Source organism: Siphateles boraxobius, unplaced genomic scaffold (genome assembly GCF_051911475.1).
Source record: "Siphateles boraxobius isolate OS27281-9 unplaced genomic scaffold, OSU_SipBor_1 25, whole genome shotgun sequence".
Taxonomy (NCBI): Eukaryota; Metazoa; Chordata; class Actinopteri; order Cypriniformes; family Leuciscidae; genus Siphateles; species Siphateles boraxobius.
This window is the reverse complement of record NW_027508866.1, coordinates 22478676-22502565: the sequence shown is the minus strand read 5'-3', so window position 1 is coordinate 22502565 and position 23890 is coordinate 22478676. Positions and strand designations below refer to the sequence as shown.

At 40.4% G+C, this 23890-nt stretch overlaps 1 protein-coding gene and 1 long non-coding RNA gene across 2 annotated transcripts in view; one reads left to right on the top strand and one right to left on the bottom strand.

The window, feature by feature from the left end:
* LOC143750294 (uncharacterized) overlaps window positions 1–23890 on the bottom strand; it is a 411790-nt gene that overhangs the window by 222128 nt on the left and 165772 nt on the right. The window lies entirely within an intron of this gene.
* Window positions 1–23890, top strand: part of lrp13b (low-density lipoprotein receptor related-protein 13 b) — a 37145-nt gene that overhangs the window by 10065 nt on the left and 3190 nt on the right. The window contains exons 18-51 of the mRNA XM_077243215.1: window positions 168–374; window positions 455–718; window positions 801–1016; window positions 4486–4692; window positions 4773–5036; window positions 5121–5336; window positions 7158–7364; window positions 7441–7704; window positions 7796–8011; window positions 8340–8495; window positions 9043–9309; window positions 9400–9615; window positions 9865–10017; window positions 10118–10384; window positions 11998–12213; window positions 12310–12462; window positions 12542–12808; window positions 12893–13108; window positions 13262–13447; window positions 13529–13732; window positions 14155–14319; window positions 14418–14633; window positions 15152–15381; window positions 16008–16137; window positions 16217–16410; window positions 17712–17898; window positions 18134–18349; window positions 19622–19805; window positions 19879–20080; window positions 20660–20824; window positions 20934–21143; window positions 21937–22486; window positions 22861–22986; window positions 23502–23609. Coding sequence (XP_077099330.1) covers window positions 168–374; window positions 455–718; window positions 801–1016; window positions 4486–4692; window positions 4773–5036; window positions 5121–5336; window positions 7158–7364; window positions 7441–7704; window positions 7796–8011; window positions 8340–8495; window positions 9043–9309; window positions 9400–9615; window positions 9865–10017; window positions 10118–10384; window positions 11998–12213; window positions 12310–12462; window positions 12542–12808; window positions 12893–13108; window positions 13262–13447; window positions 13529–13732; window positions 14155–14319; window positions 14418–14633; window positions 15152–15381; window positions 16008–16137; window positions 16217–16410; window positions 17712–17898; window positions 18134–18349; window positions 19622–19805; window positions 19879–20080; window positions 20660–20824; window positions 20934–21143; window positions 21937–22486; window positions 22861–22986; window positions 23502–23609 — 7245 coding nt within the window. The remainder of the gene's footprint in view (window positions 1–167; window positions 375–454; window positions 719–800; window positions 1017–4485; window positions 4693–4772; window positions 5037–5120; window positions 5337–7157; window positions 7365–7440; window positions 7705–7795; window positions 8012–8339; window positions 8496–9042; window positions 9310–9399; window positions 9616–9864; window positions 10018–10117; window positions 10385–11997; window positions 12214–12309; window positions 12463–12541; window positions 12809–12892; window positions 13109–13261; window positions 13448–13528; window positions 13733–14154; window positions 14320–14417; window positions 14634–15151; window positions 15382–16007; window positions 16138–16216; window positions 16411–17711; window positions 17899–18133; window positions 18350–19621; window positions 19806–19878; window positions 20081–20659; window positions 20825–20933; window positions 21144–21936; window positions 22487–22860; window positions 22987–23501; window positions 23610–23890) is intronic.

Below are 23890 nucleotides of genomic sequence, written 5' to 3'. Positions count from 1 at the left end.
GGCTTTTTTTTTTGTTTTTGCTCCTATATATATACTTTTAAGACCTCTACTGTATGTAAATTACCTCATAATTGGTTAACCTCTTTGTATGTGAAATGTAACGTGCTTATTGTTCTGTTTAACCATTATTGGATATTGAATAATGCCTGATCTCCATGTGTTTACAGCTAAGACTAACAAAGAGGAAGTAAATTTGGTGACTCTGAAAATAGGTGGTTCAGGTTTTGCACCTCCGCCTCCGATCTGCAGAAGTCCATCCATGATGTGTCCAGGAACATCACTGTGCATTTCCCAGACTCTGTTCTGTGACGGGAAGATAGATTGTCCGGATGGTTCCGATGAAGTTTCGTGCGTACACGTTTGTTCAAAACCTGGTAAATCTCTGCTTGATATTCAATGTAAATATTTCACTTAAACAATGAGCAAATCTCTGACATCTGTAATATTGTGCCAGATGACTTCCTGTGTAAGGACAGAAGGAAGTGTATTGATGGGAATCTGGTGTGTGATGGTCGCGCTCACTGCCTTGATGGTTCTGATGAGGTGGCTTGTTACTTGGCTGCTAAATCCTCAACCTCGGGGCCATTAAAGTGTCGAATGGGATCTAAACCCTGTAAGGATGGACGTGAGTGTGTCCTGTACAGTCATGTGTGTGATGGAGAGAGGGACTGTAAGGATGGATCTGATGAACGGGGCTGTGAAAATAAGTGTAAAGCAGGTAAAACACATGAAGCTGATTCGTAAATGCTTTGTAGCCAAGACATGTGTAAGTGGCATTTAAACCAAACGTTTCCTCCTAGATCAGTTCCAGTGCGCTCATGGGAGGATGTGTATCGACAGAAAGCAGGTGTGTGACGGCACACCTCAGTGTCAGGACCGCTCTGATGAATTGGACTGTTTCACTCGCTCACACGACTGCAAACACCAGTGTGACAATAAAACTCGCTGCATCCCAGAAAACTTCCTCTGTGATGGAGAGAAAGACTGTGTAGACGCCACTGATGAAGACAACTGTTGTGAGTTTGAACAAAGTCAAAGTCTGCGTCTTTTGAAAGCAATGCACTTTCCTATTTCTGCCCACTCAGTGATTAAAGTCCACCTGTAGTCAATTTTATCTATTAGAACTCTTTAATCACAAATGACATTTAAGAAATTAATTATCTAAGAATTTAAAATAGCTTAACCTGTTAAGGTCGTAAACCCGGTACCGTCTTGGAATTGCGTTAAGATCGTTATTATGATCGCCCTTTAATATTTAAAGGTCCTGATGAAACATTAACAGTGATATGTGATATCATTACAAAGCTTAGACCCTCTACTTTTCACACAAAACCATTTTTTAATTCATTTTACTTATTGCATAATTTAAATGTTTAAATTCCTCCACCCGCAAACGAAATACCGATCAAAAGTAAGTGTGATTGTTCATCAAATTTGACCAATGCCATCAATATTCAAATTCATAAATTATTAAAAAAAAAAAAAAAAAAAAAAAAAAAAAAAATTATTTAGTTGACATAATACAACAGATCAAATGATTGCAGAATTAATCGCGAAGTACATCTTTGATATTTGTAAACAAACTAGGAAAAGCGTTGCACTTCGTCTCCGATTACAGCATGTCTGAGCTAAAAGTAGTCAAAAATATACATAGACTTTCACCTTAGACTGTTTTCTTCAAAATGAGTCCATTTTCACCTTCATGTGGGTTTCGCTTGAGAAATAATCCCCCGTTGCGTCTCATTTAGTCCAGTAATGCAGGAAATAAGTCATTGTTTTCATACGATCCACATATGTTATCGTCGCCGGATGATGAAGTACGCATCATTGGAAAGCTTATGATCTCAGCATTACATGAACATGTCGTGGACACACCTTTCCTCTAAACCAACCAGAGTCTGAGATATTCAGTGCGCATTTTTACCTCAGAGTAAAAAAAAAAGTAATCAGATCTTCTGCGGCGCGCAGTTTTGACGCACTCTTCTCAGATCTCATTTTTTTCTACCCCATTACTTATTTATTGCATGTATTGAGTCTCTTTTAAGAAAAAAATGAAACATATATGGAAATATTTGTATTTATATGGGAAAAGTACTTTTAGCAAATAGTAAAAGTGAGATTTTTGGTGTAATTTTCTTTTTTGCAGTCGGGACCCAAAAAGACACTAAAAAGCCACTTTGTCTCCCTTTGGTTTCATAGCAATAACTTTTGAAAGCAAAATTTTAGACGCATAATATTTTTTTCAGTGTTTGGTGACATCTAGTGGAAACAAATGGAACTTATAATATGTAGCTGTTGCACACAATACCAAAATTATACACTTTCAAAGAAAAAAACACACAAGCGCCTACTTTTTTGTGTTTCTTTTGATATTTTAAACGCATACAATAATTTATTTCATTTGACACTTGATTTTGTTTGTTTAAAGGGTTTCCTATAAAATGACACCAATTATTTGCATTTACTTCACTGTATGTGGGTATGGGGAGCCATCAGATTTGGGTATGTCCAATTTCATGCGGAATTCCAAAATAAACCAAAGAGTTTCAGGGGTTAAAATAGCTTGAATGTATTTCTACACCCTTGCTTCATTTAATATACGTGGAAACCATGATTCTGTTAATTAGTCCCCGCCTCCACCCAGCATCACACCAGCTCGGACTACCGGTTTCACTCAATCAACCTTACTATATTTCCACTGGCCGTTGTGCAGCGTTTACTACTGGTTTAATTCAGCCATATGTTTGAACCAGAAACTGGTATAGAAGTAATGGAACAGTGAATTATACAGGGTCGTCTACAAATCAATGTATCAAAATGGTAATGCGTTTTAGCCTAAATCAGCATCCTTAGAAACGCTTTGAACATGGTAATGCGTTTTAGCCTAAATCAGCATCCTTAGAAACGCTTTGAACAACTCTGACATCAGTGGATAAAGGCATATAGTTCATCATAACATTCGGGTAGATTCAGCAATATAGCGGGTGAATTATTTATATCACCAGAAAAATATACCTGTATAACCTGGCTTCTCTTGAGACTCTCCTGCTTCACCGCAGTTAATGATATGCTAAAGCCCATTGACACGTTGATGTGATTCGTTGCGACAGCATTTGTGACGTAGAGAACAACAGCGAGAACAACAGCAATTTCAAAAAGTGTTTGAGACTGCTGAGTATTTTCTCCTTAAAACTGCAGTGAACCAATGGCGCTGACTTGAGTTTTTGATTGCTTTAAAACAAACCAAGTGCAAATTCACATTGCGTCTCAATTCGCCTACTTATACTAAATCCTACATATTTATGTTCTCTTTTTGTGAAGTAGATTCTTTTGAGTGGCAAAAAGTAGACAAGCTTTGGGACATACCATCACGTCATACAATTGCATCTTTAACTGTTCCTCTGTTGCATCCTGTTACAGTAAACTGGCCTGTCAGTCATCTTGTCACAGTTAAAATCCTCCATTTCTATCGGAGAGAAATGCAGTAGGACATTGATCTGCAGTCGCAGGTCTTTCATGCAGAGACTCTTAATATTGATGCATAAACATGCATTTAAAAGTTAATGGCCAACCGAATCTTTATAAAAGTCCACATTACTGCAGATTAAATGTAACTAACATTCAATAAAAAAAATGAATCGGTCAAACTTTGACAGTGATTAGTCACTAAAACCTTATCTAAACCTCTCAGTTGCGTATATCTGCCATGTTTTGTAGGGTTTTTTTCTCATGTTTGTAGTTCCTCCAAAACGCAACGGATTGTGGCAATATTGGCCTTTACTAGCCACACTTCGAAAATCCACCGGAAATAGTAGACCATCCGGGGACTTGACATACTCTTTTCAACATACTATGCTTTGGGACACTACTTTTTATCTTGCATGGTGTTTAGGATGGATAGTATGGACATTGAGATGGGGATATACTTTTAAACAACATTAATAACTTAGTTCACCTTTTAAGACCCCCTGTGGTGAGAATCATTATCTGCATCACCACAACGAGTTGCAAAGGTTTCCCAAGGTTTTTTTTTTAAAGTGTATGCCCAAACATTCCACTTTTTATTGGTTAGTTTGGGTTGGAACTGTTTGTCTCTCACCATTGGTTGAGTCAATTTTGCAAAGCCGGCCCACTCATTTTTTTTTTCGCACCACTGTTTTTTCTAGCAAAATCAACCTGCCAATGCCTTGGTTTACTGTTCCATTCAAATTTGGAGTAGGTGAAAGTATTCTAACAACAATTACATGCATGCGCTTAAAGTGCAATATCCTGTTAATTTTTTACCCATGAAATCCACTAATTTTGAAAATCATAATTCCTGACCCTTTCTGTCTTTTTTTTTTTTGCTGCTATATAGTTAAGACCTCTACTGTATGTAAATGACCTCATATGATTGGTTAACCTCCTCGTATGTGAAATGTAACGTGCTTATTGTTCTGTTTAACCATTATTGATGAATAATGCCTGATCTCCATGTGTTTACAGCTAAGACTAACAAAGAGGAAGTAAATTTGGTGACTCTGAACAAAGGTGGTTCAGGTTTTGCACCTCCGCCTCCGATCTGCAGAAGTCCATCCATGATGTGTCCAGGAACATCACTGTGCATTTCCCAGACTCTGTTCTGTGACGGGAAGATAGATTGTCCGGATGGTTCCGATGAAGTTTCGTGCGTACACGTTTGTTCAAAACCTGGTAAATCTCTGCTTGATATTCAATGTAAATATTTCTCTTAAACAATGAGCAAATCTCTGACATCTGTAATATTGTGCCAGGTGACTTCCTGTGTAAGGACAGAAGGAAGTGTATTGATGGGAATCTGGTGTGTGATGGTCGCGCTCACTGCCTTGATGGTTCTGATGAGGTGGCTTGTTACTTGACTGCTAAATCCTCAACCTCGGGGCCATTAAAGTGTCGAATGGGATCTAAACCCTGTAAGAATGGACGTGAGTGTGTCCTGTACAGTCATGTGTGTGATGGAGAGAGGGACTGTAAGGATGGATCTGATGAACGGGGCTGTGAAAATAAGTGTAAAGCAGGTAAAACACATGATGCTGTGATTCGTAACTGCTTTGTAGCCAAGACATGTGTAAGTGGCATTTAAACCAAACGTTTCCTCCTAGATCAGTTCCAGTGCGCTCATGGGAGGATGTGTATCGACAGAAAGCGGGTGTGTGACGGCACACCTCAGTGTCAGGACCGCTCTGATGAAATGGACTGTTTCACTCACACACACGACTGTAAACACCAGTGTGACAATAAAACTCGCTGCATCCCAGAAAACTTCCTCTGTGATGGAGAGAAAGACTGTGTAGACGCCACTGATGAAGACAACTGCTGTGAGTTTGTTTTCAAAAGATGGAGACTTTATCATATTTATGCCCACCCAGTGATTTAGTGCATTGAACAAATGATAGTCTACCTGTAGTCAATTTTATCCCTTAGAACTCATCTTTAATCACCAATATGACACATTACAACTTATTTCTAACTTTTAAAATAGCTTGAATGTATTTCTACACCCTTGCTTCATTTAATATACGTGGAAACCATGATTCTGTTAATTAGTCCCCGCCTCCACCCAGCATCACACCAGCTCGGACTACCTGTTTCACTCAATCAACCTTACTATAGTAAACGCTGTACAACGGCCAGTGGAATTACTGGTTTAATTCAGCCATATGTTTGAACCAGAAACTGATTCAGAAGAAGTGGAAGAGTGAATTATACAAGGTTGTCTGAATGTGTCTGAAATTTCAGCTCATAATACCCCCCAGATCATTTATTATAGCTTGTCAAATTTGCCCCTTTTTGGGTGTGAGCAAAAACACGCTGTTTTGTGTCCCTTTAAATGCAAATGAGCTGCTTCTCCCCACCCGTTTAGACAACAGCCGTTCCTTTACACGAGCTTCAGATACTACGGGAATAACAAGACGCGTGAATTTCCTCCCATATCTCAGATACTACAGGAATAACAAGACGCGTGAATCTCCTCCCATATCTCAGAAATGACAAGTAGCGAGTGCAGCCTTACGGACTCAGGAAGAGGTTGCAACTTTTAACACAAGTCGATGAGATGAATCAATGTAACAGAGACAACTACATTATAAATGTATCCACTATCCATGCATGTACAGTTATGTTTAACTTTTAGACGCACCTGGACATTTCTGAAAGTTGAAACATTCCCTGAGGTCTTTATTTGACCAAAAAACGTCACAGCTGTTTTATAGTGTTCAGTGCTCGTCTGTGCAGCAACGACAGAGCAGTTCGCATGCTTTGCTCGAACTTTTTGCATGCTTTGCTAGAACTTTTCCCATTGCAGTAGAACTGGTTACGCTGTCACTTGCAAAAACCAAATGGTTGTGCCGTGGCTGGAAACGTGCAGATTAAGGGGCGTAGATATTATAAGAATCCCTTCCTACGTCAGAAGGAGAGTGAAATCTGACAGGCTTGCAGAGAAAGGCTCACTAAAATAAAGTTACTGGGTTGTCACTTCACGTTTTCTGGGTTGGTTGATGCACCGGGGACCCGATTATAGCACTTAAACACGGAAAAAGTCCGATTTTCATGATATGTCCCCTTTAAAGCATATTAAAAAAAAACAGACATATAAACATTTAATAACTTGATTTTCACCACAGGGGGTCTTAAAAGGTGAACTATTATCTGCATCACTAGCATCACCAAAATGAGTTGCAAAGGTTTCCCAAGGTTTTTTCAAGATTTCCACAAAAAAAAAAATTATTGGTTAGACAAACCTTTCCAATTCAATTTCGAGTCAATTTCGTTATGCACTCATACAAACTTTTTTTTTTTTTTTCTGTAATGGTAAATGGACTGCATTTATATAGCGCTTTCACAGACCCAATGGCCACCAAGCGCTTTACATATTTGCCTCACATTCACCCATTCACTCACTCATACACCGACGGCGGTGTCAGCCATGCAAGGCGCCATCCAGCTCGTCGGGAGCAGCCGTGGTTAGCACCACAGTGTTATTTCTAGCAAAATCAAGCTGCAAATGAAAAGCCAGAAAGTGTCAGGAATTGTATGTAAATGACCTCTTATTATTGGTTAACCTCTTGGCATGTAAAATGTGCTTATTGTTCTGTTTAACCATTATTGATGAATAATGCCTGATCTCCATGTGTTTACAGCTAAGACTAACAAAGAGGAAGTAAATTTGGTGACTCTGAACAAAGGTGGTTCAGGTTTTGCACCTCCGCCTCCGATCTGCAGAAGTCCATCCATGATGTGTCCAGGAACCTCACTGTGCATTTCCCAGACTCTGTTCTGTGACGGGAAGATAGATTGTCCGGATGGTTCTGATGAAGTTTCGTGCGTACACGTTTGTTCAAAACCTGGTAAATCTCTGATCTTCAATGTAAATATTTTTCTTAAACAATGAGCAAATCACTGACATCTGTAATATTGTGCCAGATGACTTCCTGTGTAAGGACAGAAGGAAGTGTATTGATGGGAATCTGGTGTGTGATGGTCGCGCTCACTGCCTTGATGGTTCTGATGAGGTGGCTTGTTACTTGGCTGCTAAATCCTCAACCTCGGGTCCATTAAAGTGTCGAATGGGATCTAAACCCTGTAAGGACGGACGTGAGTGTGTCCTGTACAGTCATGTGTGTGATGGAGAGAGGGACTGTAAGGATGGATCTGATGAACAGGACTGTGGTCGTCAATGTCAATCTGGTTGGACAAATTTCAGTACTCAACTTTTATCAACAATTTGGTGGTCATATCAAAGTACTGACCCCATTATGCCCTTGTTCTACCAACACAGGGCAGTTCCAGTGTACCTCTGGAGGGAGATGTATTGAAATGAATCAGGTGTGTGATGGGACGACTCAGTGTCTGGATAAGTCTGATGAAGCAGGATGCCAGAAACCTTCAATGAGCTGCAGCATGCGTTGTGACCGGGATACTCGCTGTATTGCTGAAATCTTCGTCTGCAATGGGGTTAGGGACTGTCTGGATGGCACGGATGAAGCCAACTGTGGTGAGCCAACAGTTCTCCTGAACTGTAGTAAGCAGTTAGTCTAAGATTATGTAGTAACTGGATTAAAATTGCAAGCGCTTATGTGGAAGAGTTTTTAATGTGCATGGACTTGTTCTGCAGAAATTTTGCACTGCCTGCAGTGGGAGTGAACCTAACTTTATGCCAATATCAAAGGTGTATCAGTAGTTGCTTGTTATTTTTACTCTATATCAGTCTTCTCCACTTTTCAAATGGTGTCATATTTCAAAGACTTATTCTAAATCTGGTGGAAGAATGAAATGTTATCCATTACCTAATAAGACTCCACTTGCTCCATGTTCTGTGACAGCTGTATCCAGACCAGCTCAGACAAGCTGTGAGAGTCCCTCTGTACTATGTCTGGGAACATCAGTGTGCATGTCTCAGGGGCAGCTTTGTGACGGCAGAAGAGACTGTCCCGATGGATCTGATGAAGCTTCTTGTATAGATGCGTGTGCTTCTCCAGGTAAAATAAGTTCTCCCATCTGAATCAAGTACCCCAAACCCTTCTAAAACCACCAAACAGGTCTTGCATGAAGACCAGCAAGCAACATTTGGCTGATTTTAGCCCACCATCTCTTATTCCTTGCTTATCCTTGTTCTCCTGCTTGTTCTTGTTCTCCACATTTTTCCTCCTCCTCATTCCTTAACCTTTTTTCTCCTCTTTTTTGTTCTTGTCTTTGGCATCCTACTCGTACTCTTCCTTCACTTTTTTTTTCTTATCTTTTGCTTCCTCGTTCTCCCTTCTCGTCGCCCTCTCCTTCTGCCTCCTCGTTCTCCTCATCCTTTGCCTCCTCGTTCTCTTCCTTTTCTCCTTATCCTCTTCTGCCTCCTTGTCCTCTGCCTCATTGTTCTCCTTTGCATTTCCCTCCTCATTCTTGGCCTCCTCGTTCTCTTCCTTCACCTTTTTCTCTTTGGCATCCTTCTCATACTCCTCCCATCTCGTTCCCCTTTTCCTTCACCTTTTCTCCTCTTCCTCTTACATTGTGCTGTTTTCCATGTTATTCATACAGGTGACTTCCTTTGTAATGACAGAAGGAAGTGTATTGAGGAAGATTTGGTGTGTGATGGTCGCTCTCACTGCCTTGATGGTTCTGATGAGATGGGATGTCCCACCATAGCAGCTAAAACTACAACGACAGCACCCTTCAAGTGTCGTGTGGGCTCTAAACCCTGTAAAGATGGACTTGAGTGTGTCTTGTACAGTCATGTGTGTGATGGAGAGATGGACTGTAAAGATGGATCTGATGAAGAACTTTGTGAACTTCAATGCAATCCTGGTGAGATGTTACCACGATTTCACGATCTCAACCCTAGTTTATTTTTTGTCTTTGCTTACTTATCTTTCTGGTATGCTGATTCATTCACAGGGATGTTTCAGTGTATTCAGGGAAAGAAGTGTATTGACTTCCGGCAAGTGTGTGATGGGACTCCTCAGTGTCCAGATAACTCTGATGAAGCAGGCTGCTGGAAACCCACCAAGAGCTGCAGCATGCGCTGTGATGGGAACACCCGCTGTATCCCAGAGGTGTTCATCTGTAATGGTATGAGGAACTGTTGGGATGGCTCAGATGAAGCTGACTGTGGTGAGTCTGCTGTAGAAACGTCACAAATGACATCTGCTTCTACATATGGGTTATGAAAGGTTATGCGAGTCATTTTTGCACCACTGGTGTCAAGTTAAACGCAACGGGTCACATTACTTAACTATGTAGGAATGGTCTATCAGATATTGTCAGAGTTTTGACTTGGATGGCAATGAATATTAAATACAATTCTAGTCTAATTATTTTTTTTTTTAAAGAAATTGTTTTAACAATTGCCAATGGTTGCAGCCATGCCGACCCCTCCATCACCGTGCAAAAGCCCTTATGTGGCTTGTCAGGGGACTTCACTATGCATCCTGCAGCGATATCTGTGTGATGGGAGAAAAGACTGTCCTGATGGCTCTGATGAGAGACCGTGCCTCCGAAACTGCCCATATCGCAGTAAGGAACACATTATTTACTTAGTTTTACTGATAATATGTACAGTATTGCTTGAGATAAAGTTCTTGCTGGCTTATGACTTATTCTCTTTTTCTGCCAGGTGATTTTATGTGTATCGACAGGAGTAAGTGTGTAGAGAGAGATTTGGTATGTGATGGTCGCGCTCACTGCCTTGACCGTTCAGATGAGATGGGATGTCCCACCATGGTTGCTAAAACCTCAACAACAGCGTCATTAAAGTGTCGTGTGGGCTCTAAACCCTGTAAGGATGGACTTGAGTGTGTCTTGTACAGTCATGTGTGTGATGGAGAGAGGGACTGTAAGGATGGATCGGACGAAGCTGACTGCATTTTTAATTGTAAAACAGGTATTCAAACCAAAGATTATTTTATGCCAATACTTCATTATTTGTTTAAATTAACTTTAATTCTGTATATTTTCTTTCTATTACTATTGTATATTTTAGTCTTCCTCTTCTTTCTCGTCGTCCTCTTCCTTAAGTCTATGGCAGTCCATAGAACCGTATTGAGAAATTTGGTACACAGATGGAGGACAGTATAAACATTAACCACAGTAAATTTAGACACTCTACCTCAATACCTCTAGCACCACCAACTGTCCAAAGTTGCACTCTCATTTATGCTGATGACTTTTGAACCGGTTGGAAACCAAATTCGGTTGCACCCTATGATGTCATTTTTTTCTTTTTCTTATAAATCCAAAAATCTTTTTCAAACTCCTCTCGAAAATTGAACCAGATCATCTTAAGACATGTTGACTGTTGCTCAACTAAAATTGGTTTTCCATGTTATTCTATGCATGAACTGATTCCATGAAGAGCATGCCAAAATGAATGCAAGGCTATATCTCTGCAATGCTTTATTTTATTCAGACCGAACATTGTGCAGATAATCCTTAGGTTATGAGTCTCAACCGCTTTGGCACAGTGCCACCCTGAACAGTATTTTTAGATTTGGTGCAGCAAGTTGAACTACGATACACAATATTCCCATATCAGCCATTTTGGGTATCAGCCTCACATAGCCAGACCTTCAGATTGATGGCAGAAGGCCTGAACTCCATCGCAGCTTTCATTGTCCAAGGACATTTTTTTTTAACCTTATGAGTCGTTCAGCCAACAGTCCGTGGGCGTGATGAGGCTGAGATTAACATTTTACTAACGCATTGGCGCATTGTTACAAATTGGTGTATCATTGCCACCATGTCCTTGAAGGTATTTAAAAAGTATTGAGACAGCGCCACCTTGTGGGGAAAAATGTTAAAGGCTTTTGATTTAATTATGCCTATTGTGTAGGAATATGGTCTTAATAGATTCCTTGGGTCATGCTGAGAACATACAGTAGATGCTAATAGATTCCTTGGGTCATGCTGCGAATATACAGTAGATATTATTTTCCCATAGTCATTTGATCTTTGTCCACCATATTGATTTTCTTTAATGACCTACTTTTAAAAACTTCTAGACCGTTTGTCTGATAAAATCAGATCATCTTCAGACCAGGTCGGCAAAAAGTCATGAATTTTGTCGAGAGACCAAATTCATTGATGTGGTATATGGAAATGGTTTTATGGCATACTGCAACTGAGGCTGACCACACCAGATCAATTTGGTGTCAGTGACACCTATTGGTCAAGTAATAAGCAATTGTCACATTACAAGTGATTTGTATTTAAGGGCTATCCACCATTTTGCTTAATCGCCTCTAAATGTTCTCTCATTTTTGCAGTTAGTCTGATACTCGCTGCCTTGATTTTTAGCTCATCATTCTGCTTCTGTGGTGCCTGGCCCTTTAATTGCTGCGCCCTTTAATTGCTGCTTGCAGCTATATTTATTTTATTAATTGTTTATGGCATCAGTGGCAGTTACCTTTCACCTTTATGTTTGGTATTCAAACAGAGGGTGGTTTTTAATATTACTTATTCAAAAACTGTCTTAGTGGTTTTGTTGTTGCTCCTCAGGGGAGTTTCAGTGTGCCCATGGGAGAAAATGCATTGACTCAAAGCTTGTGTGCGATGGCAAACCACAATGTCAAGATTTTTCTGATGAGAGGGATTGCTTCACACGCAGCAAGAGCTGCAGCCATCGCTGTGACAATAAAACTCGCTGCATCCCAGAAAACTTCCTGTGTGATGGAGAGAAAGACTGTGTGGATGGCACTGATGAATCTGACTGTGGTGGGTATCTCGAATGCGGATGTCTGATTTAGCTCTATGAATTTAGTTGAACTAATCAGTCCATTTAATATGTCAGGTTTTTTTTTTCTTCTGCAGGGTACCCCACAAAGGTGGTGAAGTGTGAAAGTCCCGCTGTATTGTGTCGTGATGGGTCGCTGTGCATCCCTCACACTAGTCTCTGTGATGGCAAGAGAGATTGTCCTGATGGATATGATGAAACATTTTGCTTTGACAGATGTCCGAACTCAGGTACCCAAAGGATGCTATCTTAATTGCACAAGCTATGGCTGTATTACAAAAAAAATCACAATTTTCATTTTAATTTTAGGTGACTTTCTATGCAAGGACAGGAGGAAGTGTATTGATGGGAATCTGGTGTGTGATGGTCACTCCCACTGCATTGATGGTTCAGATGAGATGGGATGTCCCACCATGGCGGCTAAAACCTCAACCTCGGGGCCAATAAAGTGTCGTTTGGGCTCTAAACCCTGTAAGGATGGACGTGAGTGTGTCCTGTACAGTCATGTGTGTGATGGAGAGAGGGACTGTAAGGATGGATCTGATGAACGGGGCTGTGAAAATAAGTGTAAAGCAGGTAAAACGCATGAAGCTGATTCGCAACGGCTTTATGTAGCCAAGACATGTGTAAGTGGCATTTAAACCAAACGTTTCCTCCTAGATCAGTTCCAGTGCGCTCATGGGAGGATGTGTATCGACAGAAAGCAGGTGTGTGACGGCACACCTCAGTGTCAGGACCGCTCTGATGAATTGGACTGTTTCACTCGCTCACACGACTGTAAACACCAGTGTGACAATAAAACTCGCTGCATCCCAGAAAACTTCATCTGTGATGGAGAGAAAGACTGTGTAGACGCCACTGATGAAGACAACTGTGGTAAAATGAAGATGCTTTTTCAGTTAAAACAATTAAGCAACCAGTTTAAAAACAACTTTGCATTTAATTTGGGTTTTAAAGCGATTACCTTTTTTTTTTACATTATTTTTAAATGCAAAGATATTAAATGTACTCATTTAATTTGTTTTTTAGCTCCTATTACTGGCCCATCCATCACAGACCCTTCTAAAATATCATCCCAGCCAGTCTGCCTTAGCCCTTCTGTGTTTTGTCATGAAACCTCAAAATGCATCACACAATCCCAAATATGTGATGGGAAGACAGACTGTCCGAGTGGAGAAGATGAGCAGTTTTGCATGCATTCATGTCCAGATCCAGGTAACATGTAGAATTTCTTCTTTTCTTAAATGGGGTAGTAGTCCATGTACATTTGATGATAAGGTTTTGTACTCCAATCAGACCAGTTTCTGTGCAAGGACAGACGGCAGTGTGTTAGGAGAACCCTAGTGTGTGACGGTTACCCGCACTGTGCTGATGGATCGGATGAGCAACAGTGTCCCACCTGTGCTTTACGTTGCGACCAGAAGATGGTGTGCCTGACTAACCAGCAGCTCTGTGATGGAAAGCCAGACTGTAGAGACGGTTCAGATGAGAAGAACTGTTGTAAGTTCACACCTGTAATCATTTAATGAATCATTTACATGTTGTTCAGAACCCAAATAATTCCTCTATTTTGGAAAACACAGGAATGTTTAACAATGTTCTCCTATTTTTCCATAAAATTAAAGAAATATGCTATATTTGAAGTCTTCGGATGCTATATTTGAAGTCTTCGGATGCTATATTTGAAGTCTTCGGATGCTATATTTGAAGTCTTCGGATGCTATATTTGAAGTCTTCGGATGCTATATTTGAAGTCTTCGGAAGCCATATCACTTAGTGTGAGGAGCAGATAGAAATTAGTCAATTGAATATCTGCAGTAGAAAGTCATGTGTCTGGAACAACATGAGTATGATAGAATTGTCATATTTGGGTGACCTTTACCTTTAATTTGGTCAAATGATTTTTTTTCCCTTTGTTTCAGACACTAGTGTGGTTGCAAGTGCTTCACTGCCTCTGAAATGTCCCCTGGGATCCAAACCTTGTAGGGATGGGAAAGAGTGTGTCCTGTACAGCCACGTGTGTGATGGAGAGAAAGATTGCAAAGATGGATCTGATGAGAGGAACTGTGAGCGTAAATGTAAAAAAGGTACGCTTTGCAGTAGAAATGCAATTATTTCTTTGTCAATTTAGTCAGTTTTACTGTTTTTTTTTTTTTTTAAATCTTTCAATAATTCAACCCTCCAGGCCAATTCCAATGCGCTCATGGCAGGAAGTGTATAGACATGAAGCTTGTATGTGACGGCACACCTCAGTGTCAGGACCGATCAGATGAGATCAACTGCATGAAGCTCTCAGAGGAGTGCAGACACCCATGTGACAATAAAACCCGCTGCCTTCCTGAATCCTTCCTCTGTGATGGAGAAAAAGACTGTGTGGATGGCACTGATGAAGCCAATTGTGGTAAGTCACACTATACCACACAAACAATGTCACATTCAGGATGTTTGGGGTCTCCCCAGATCCCACATTGGAAAATAATGGCAAAAATGTCAATGTTTTTATCATTTCCCCAAGTAAAATCACTATATCAGTCACAAAACAAATAAACAGAAATGAAGTGGCAACACTAACACATCCACAATGCGGAATGCTGGTACACGCACTCTGTTTCCCTATCTTTGTGGGGACTCTCCATAGGAATAGTTTTTTTTTTTGTACTGTACGAACTCTCAAACTTTCTATATGCTACCCCTAAACCCATCACAGAAAACTTTCTCCATTTTTACGTTTTCAAAAAAAACATTTTATTTATGTATGTTTATTAATTCATTTCCTTAATGGGGGCCGCTGACTGGTCCCCACCATGTAGGTGATCTCAGGTTTTACAATATAAAATAAACCTGTACACCATTTTAACTATTTACTTTGTTCAGTGTTTGGACCGTTTCCCTAACACTTGGGCTTTATGTGTCCTGCAGTTGTGGAGCCGTGTTCAAGTGACCGTTTCCAGTGTAGTAACGGTCAGTGTGTGGCTCTGTCCCTCCGCTGTGACGGGTTCGCTGACTGTCATGATCACTCGGATGAGAAGGGCTGTGCACAGCCTCCTCACTGTCCCGTGGAGCAGCGCTGCCCTCACACTCACGAGTGTCTGCTGAAAGAGTGGCTCTGTGACGGAGACCAGGACTGCAGTGATGGGTCTGATGAGAGGGTGAGGAGCTGCACTGAGACAGGCTTGTTCTAGGGAAACCTACTCTATCTATACACAACAGCATTAAGGTAATGTTTTGCTGTTGCGTATAGACGTTTTTTTGTGGTGTGTTTGCACTTGTACTAACTACCCCCCCCCCCCCCCCCCCCCCAAATGGCACAATGTTGTTTGTGGTGTCTTTGCAGTTTTGTGTGTTTGTAGCTTGTGCTGTTTTTTTGTATGTCTTGTACGGTTTTTGTTTGTTTTGTGTAGTTTTTGTTTGTGCTGGTTTTTGCTTTTTGTGGTGCTTTTTTTGTTATTGGTTTGGTGTTTTTTGTAGCCGTTTTAGTTTGTGGTGTTTTGGCATATTTACTTTTTTTAACTTTTTCTCTTCACATGTTTTCAACATTGCTCTTTTTTGTTTGCGTAGCCAGTGGTGTGAGTTTAGGGCAGATTTAACTATTTGTTGAACAGTGGTTTTTGGCGAACCTTTTGAAACATTTGTTTTTGCAATTTTGTCTGGTTCCATTACTAGTTTAAGTGTGTTAAACAAATGTGCAAGTTGACGTGTACTGAAGAGCAGGAGGAGATAATCGAAAGTTATCAAACTGTGCCATGCAATCAGACAGGCTCTTCTCTCTGTTTAGAACTGCAAGGTGACTCCGCTGAAGTGTGGAGAGTTCCAGTGGTCATGTGCATCTAAAACTCAATGCATTGCGAAGACGTGGAAGTGTGACAGCGTGAAGGACTGCAAAGACGAGAGTGATGAATCTGGCTGTGAGTGCACATCAATTCTGAACTCCATAACCAAATGCTTTCAATAATACTAAATTGTAAACATTTGCTTGTTTTGTAGGTGGTCAAGTGAAATGCCCAACACACTTGTTCCGGTGTGGAAGTGAGGAGTGTGTGGACCCAGATCTGGTGTGCAACAGGGAATCTGACTGTGCAGACGGTTCTGATGAGGGTGTGGGCTGTCTGAAGAACAACTGCTCCAGTCCCAGCCGTCCATCATGCCAACACTACTGCTTCAACACTCCACATGGAGCGGTCAAACAATTCTTTCATTTTATATATAGTTTTATGATACCTAGGGCCAGATTTACTCAAATCAAATTAGTGTGATGGGGGTGTGAAAGTTCTGCAGGTGATCTAATGACAATGTGCATATTAAAGAAATAAGAGTGCTCCGATTATTTGGGTGCTGATCAATATCGACCGATAATAGTTTTATATAGTTTGATTGGTGGTCTCTATAAAGGCAAATCAGATGAGACATCTCATGATATAACTTTTATGGCAGCTGAAATTGCTTCACTACATTAACTGTCTGGTAGTTCTACGAGGTGTCTGAAAAATACAATAAATATGCAATGTATTTGTGGAGAGTGGAGACATTGCAACAACAGCAAAACTAGAGCTGTACTTTTATTTATTTTTTAGTGCATTTATTTCCTTCACAGCAGTGTGCTTTTGTTCCTCCCTGAAATCTGCTAGGTCAGTGGTTGTTGTAGAATGCTAGCTACTGTTGCTAAACTGCAGGATGTGCTCTAATAAAAGGGTCATTAAAACCGCATTAAGCCTCAAAAGAGATTCTGTTTTCCAAGCGGCTTTCTGTGTGCCTGTACGGAGAACACTTAAGCAGTGAACTTTGAGCTTCGTGTTGTGCCTAAAATGGTTAACACCACGCTGGGATTTGACATTTCTGTGAGTTTTCGCTTAAACATTGTCAAGCAGTTAGTAAATAAGTTGCATGTGTAACAGTATATTGGATTTATGCATTAGGTCTTAAAAGGTCCTTAGACACATTGAAAAAGGGGCATAATAGGGTCTATCTGAGGTGTTTTGAGCTGAAACTTCACTATGTATTATACTGTGTTGAAACCCCATTTTTGAGTGAAAGGAAAAACATTTGCATTTAAAGATACATGCACAAAAACCGCATGAGTTGCTGCTCTTGCCCCGCTTTCCAGAAAAAGGCAGAGCCTGTACTGCTCAAGCCTCCCATACTCTGCCAAAAACTAAAACATTGGTTGGATTTGATTCTTTGTGGTACGTTGCAGTTCTTCATCATGAAAGTTTCTGCACTCGTTTTCAACCCATATTTGTTTAAACTTCTGATAGGCTGTATGGTTTCTTAGCACACGCATCCGAAGCACGTGCACACAGAGCTGGCTGTCAGACGTTGTGTCCGTATTAAACTAAAAGTGGATTTGTACTAAAGCAAACTGTTTGTAAATCTAGTCCCTAATGTTTCAATCATGATTAAAACAACTTAAAATTTAAACCCATTTTGAGCGAGAATATAAATGCAATCAGCTGTAAGTTCAAATATTCTCTTGTATTTCCAGAGATGTGGCTGCAAGACTGGCTTCAGGCTTCAGTCTGATGGTTTAACCTGCAATGACGTGGATGAATGCAAAGAGATTCTGCCCGCTGCCTGTAGTCATAACTGCATCAACACGCTAGGCTCCTACCTGTGTCGATGCCACCCTGAATTTATACTGGAGCCAGATGGTCGCAGCTGCAAGACAGCAGGTATCAATCCATTCATTTGTAAAGTGAACAACCACAGTTGACCTGTGCTGCTCATCTAAAATTGGCCACAAAAAATGCTAATGTGGGGCAAAAATATCATCTAAATAATTGCACATGTATTTCCACAACTAGAAAATAGCAGAAATGTGCTTGGATCATATTGAGATCCAAATTTTTTTTTTCTTCTTAGTGTTCTACTCTATTAATAGTATATGTAAATCTTGTTTTTGTGCAGAGGAGCCCAGTCTTTTGATCTCTGAACAGTATGAGCTGTTAAAGTTGGGTCTGCGAAGCTCCAATATTCAAGCTCTCATCACGCCAGGACGGAAGCCCGTCTTCTCTCTGGACTATGATCTGAGAGAGCATAGAGTTTACTGGGTCAGTCTGGAGGAAGAGAGCATCAAATATGCCTTCCACGGAGAAAAGGACAACATTAGAACTATCGTCAAAGGTAAAAAAATATCTGAATATTTAATAAGCTACGAGACGCCGTGCTACTATATTGTGAATGCGGTCGCTGTTGAGGGCCATTTTTAGGCACGACGACAAGTGTTTTCTAAGGGTGTTGTGCAGTGACACACAGATCTGTTGGGTAAAGCGACCATAGTAAATAAAACTTGCCTATTGACCAATGAGCATCAAGGACAGATAAAGGATGGACTGTGCGTCTTCCTTCCACTGTAGAAAAATTAAGCCAAAAAAATCCCTGAAACGGTCACTGCCGATTTTGCCTGAATCTGCGCTGTAGTGATCCTGAGTTGGAGCCGTGGCATCAAGGTCCCGCCCCATACTCCCACTTCCGCAGAATCAAACGCAAGCACTGCTGTCAATCATGATGTTACACCCCATTTTATAGCATCAAATAACTAAAAGCAAACTCATTGGTAAAACGAACACTTGAACACAAGTCTGAGTAAGAACTACCTAAAATGACAAACATCTTAAGAAGAAAATTATTTGGAGTGTAATTGAGAATTTTTATATATTTTTTGGCTTGCGTCCCATGCGATTACATGGAGAGGGTGGGGTTCATGACATTTACTGCAGCCAGTCACCAGGGGGCGATCAATCCATTGGCTTCACTTTTCAGGATGTGTGGCACACGTGGTCAAAATGTAAAATTAGAATACCTTTGAAATAAAAAATGCTTACTAAAAAAGGCATGCGTTTACATGCATGTAATGTGACCATTTAACAACATCAGAGAACTGTTACATTATCGAAAAATTACCTTTTGGATCATTGTATGTCACGCATTTCACATTTCTGAATGTAATAAATTAAGAGAATGAAACCATGTTTTACAAACATTATATGCATGCATCTTAGTCTCCCCCCTCATTCCGCCATATATTTTTCATTCCTGTTCTGAATAACATTAAATTGAAAGGATTGAAGTATAATTCATACAAATTATATTGGCATTCATCTATAAATAACATTTATTGTAACCACCAAGCCTAAACTAATTTCATTAGAGCGAAATTGAAAATACTGGCTCACGTATGTCTCAATTAGCTCTAATCCAAATGTGTGGCCTTTATGCCAGTTTTGTTGCCTTGGCAGTAGTTGCATTACACAAGTCGCTTTGGAATATAAGTCGCTCCATCTTTCAGATGATAAAGGGATTTCATCAAATTATGCATTTAGTATTTTAAGTCAAAGATTTTCAACTTGAAAGATTTTTTGGTTAAGGTTTTCCCAAACTCTTTTGCATGTTCAGGTGTGAAGTCGGACTCCATTGCTATTGACTGGATGGGAAGGAACCTTTACTGGGTGGATGGTGTTGCTGGGCAGATTCTAGCTGTGAGATTGACCAGCAGCATTGTAAAGCCCCAAAACTACATTGTAATTCTGGATAAGGATATGACGCAGCCACGCTCCCTTGTGCTACTACCCCAGAAAGGGTAAGAAGAACCTCCCTTATTACATGATTGTTCATCTGTATGGATGCATAATGTCTCCAGTCGTTGCTTGCAGGATAATGTTCTGGTCTGAGATCGGAGGTCCAGCACAGATCGAGCGCTCTAGCATGGACGGCTCGAACAGGAGGGTGGTGCTCAGCCGCGGTCTCATCTGGCCTGTCAGTGTGACTGTGGACGTTTTGACGGACCGACTATATTGGACTGACGAGAAGCTCGGATGTATAGGCTCAGCGACATTGGATGGAGAAAACATAAGGGTAATTTGAAGTATAACATGTTTACTGTGCTGCAAATGGGCAGGTAAAATATGATGGCGCACTGTTTTTGAGCTCTACTAGAATTGTTTTTTTTAACATTCAAGCATAAAAACCTCCTTATTTTTGACATTCTCTACTGTTGCAGCACCTCACTTTCCGTTCGGTTTAGTTTCTGTCTCTATAAAGCCCCTCCTTCTGAAAAGCGCAGTTTGCTCTGATTGGTCGGCTGGTCTAGTGTGTTGTGATTGGTCAACCTGTTCGAGCATGTTTGGGAAATGTCCCGCCTCTTACATAACCTCAGTTTCAACACTACTAACTCAATCAGGCCTCGTCACTGTATTTTGCATGTGCCTTGGGTGGGAATTATTTAAATGAGGAATATTTTTGTGTTTATTGTAGTCCATTGAGTTTTCTTCCAGGAACGGAGTCGTTTCAGGGAGTTCAGAAACAGTGACACTTGAAATAGAGAATAACTTCCACTAGAGGGACTTAGTGCTTTACGACCTTTTTCATGCACAAACAGGAACATTTAGACACTTAAAGATGAACATGTAAAAAAAAAAACCTTTTTTTTTGCAGTTGCTACAGCTGTCTGAGATGCCCAGTCCTTTCTCTGTGGCGGTGTTTAATGACATGATCTACTGGTCTGACACTCGTAGAAGATCCATTCAAGGTGCCAATAAACTGACTGGCAAGAACCGCAAAGTTTTTCTCAAGAGACCCGGACAGCCTTTCGGCCTCAAAGTGAGAGTACATACTGTAGACATGTAGTGATGTCATCAAAGTTGTCTTATACATAATATATCCTTGCATTACTGATGAGTGAGAGTCTCCTCTGTCTGCCTTGGTGTAGGTTGTCCACCCTCTCTTGCAGCCCAACGTGTCCAACCCCTGTAAGAAGCTCAAATGCTCCCACATGTGTTTGCTGGCCGCAGGGCTCAAAGCGGTGTGTCGCTGCCCGGCAGGACTTCTGTTGGCCGTGGACGGAGTCACTTGCGCCTCACTTGTCGATTCTTCTTCCTCCTCTTTCCTTATGCTACTGTCACCTACTATGATCACACAGGTACTCCGCTTGTGAACGACTGAATGGCTTGTGACACAATAGTTTGTCCCCAGGACCGGTTGTGGTGGACCGACCTGACAACCAATAAAAACTTAATTACAGAATACACTATAATTTAAAGTAAACTGACAAGCAATGCGCATTCAACATGAAATACAAATTTGCCTTTAAATGAACACAAATTGATGAACCGATGAATCGTGCACAGTGTTAACCAGCAGCCAAATAGCTATAATAAATATTTAAAACTTTATCAAATTATATAATTATGATAAATATAAACAATTAATTTAGAATTAAATTATCCAACTAATTTAGAATACATGTAGTTATATCCCATTATAATTCAAATATTTATTATATCCTAATGTATAAAATAAATATAGTATAATTATATATTTTTTTATACATTAATGTATGTATACATGTATTAATATATACATTTGATTTTAATTTAAAGTAAATTACAATTGTAAATAAAATGAATAATTATATTATAAATGTATAAATTGTTGCTTTTAATTGTTTGAATGTTTCTTTGAAACACTTGCAATGGAAGTGAATGAGATCAGTGTAACTTTTTTTTATTTCAATCTATAAACCATTACTGGTTTACATGCATCACATTAACATGCAGCGTTTACAGTGTGGTTAGCTATATAACTTGTTTTGTTTGTATTTATTTGAGATGACTGGAAAAAAGTGTCCCAATCAACCTGAATTCACCCTATATGCACACAATGACATAGTGTCCCAATCAATCTGAATTCAGCACCTCTCTTCTCCTGCTCAGATCTTCACCAAGAGCCTTCATGGAGAGGTTGGGCTGATGACCTGGCCCGAGCACCGTAACCTGACTCTCCCTGGCGTGAAGGAGGCTTCAGACTTCGATCTGCTCCTCAAAGACCGCACCATCTCCCTAGCTGACGCAGGACAGGGCTCAGTAGCTCAGCTCAAACTCAGCAGCTCTGGCTTCACACCGATCGGCCTCGTGCTTCAGCTCAAAGGGGACCTGGTGACCGCTCTGGCTGTGGACTGGGTCACCCGTAACCTGTACTGGAGCAGCGTCAAGACCCCGCAGCTGTACGTCACGTCACCTGGTGGGAAGTTCACCGGCCTGGTTCTGCAGGCGGAGCTGGAGGGAACCATCTCCATCGCCCTGCACCCTCCCTCGGGCCGGCTGTGCTTCACCACGGTGGGGCGGGGGGGGTCCGAGCCCATGCCTCAGGTCCACTGCGCTCACATGGACGGGAGGAACCGCACGCTGCTGTGGAGCAAAGCCAAGATGCCCGCTTCACTCGCGTTTTCTGAGAAGGGAACATCACTGTACTGGGCAGATATTGGTGCGTTAAAAGCAAAAGTTACATTCCCTTTCCACAAATAGGGTTCAGATTGATGTTTTTGTTTAATTTCCTAAATTAAAATAAATTAACTCAAGTTTAATTATTATTATTATTATAGTAATAAACTTGTATTTCCAAAAACAACAAAACAGTTTAGTGGTTATGACTACAAATCAACATTGTAAATTCAGCCTAAATTAAATGGCTGGTTAGTTTAGGATGCAATCTGCTTGCGCACTTTTAAACTCTGATTATTTATTTGAACAAGTAGAAAACAAAATATTCACTTTCCACAAGAATTGAATGGCTTGCTGTATGCTGTAGCTTTTCCAAAGCAATAAACAATGGCAGCTGATTATTTATTTTTTTTCCAGGCAGTGAACTGATTAGCTCTATTAATATCGACGGCTCAGGTTATAAGGAGTACAGCACCGGACCTGCCTTCATGATCTCTTTTGCCCGTATCGAGAACATCAACTTCTGGATCACCCTGGATAACGGTAACTATTCAAGACCTCCAGAAATCCAGTTTCCATAGTGCAGTTCTGTGTCGGTGCCACTAGATGGCAGGAAGACGTTAACTTCCTGTCTTTACTCTTAAAATATATTTTATATTAAATATCTATTTTATATTAAATATCTATCTTTTGTATATTTATTAATAACATACAGCACTTCGAGGCTTCTTCAACCAAGTCTCAAATAAAACTAGGACAGTAGTTTATGGGAAGTAAAATTCATAGAGAAAGAGTTATAAACTCTACGATTAATGAATTTATAACTCTTTGTAACTTTTTTCAAATTTCCTGATATGTTGATTAATCAAACTCCTATAAATATCCGTATTCGTTTAAATATCAGTATTCGTTTATTGCCTGAATTACATTTGTTTGAAAACTTTTCTAAAGACATTGCATTAATGCACCATGTTAAACAAATCAGAATGGCAAAGCTGTCCTTTGAGCAAAATGCTTTTCGGTGTAGAATAATGCAAAGTTTGTGCTTCTTGATACAGGTACAACTCAAGTGTGGTACAGCGATGGCTTCCAGCCCAAGCAGATGTGGTTTGAGGTGAAGACGAGCGTTCTAGAGTTGAAGGCTTTCAGCAGGTCCAGTCAGAAAGGTATTCTTGTGTGTGTGATCTGAGCTGCACTGAGGGGTATCACGTGTGTTTGCTTCACCACACAATATACGCATCTGGAGCTCTCACTGAAGAACCCGTCTAAGTGCACACTCACTCTGTTCAGAATGGCATACAGCTCTTCCTATTGTACATAGTATGTTGTAAATGTATACTGCTTACATTTTCTGTATATTGAAATGCCCTAATAGTCGCATTTTGCCATAATACACACTGTGCTTAGTACTTTATCACTATGGTTTATTCCCCACAGTGGAAATGTA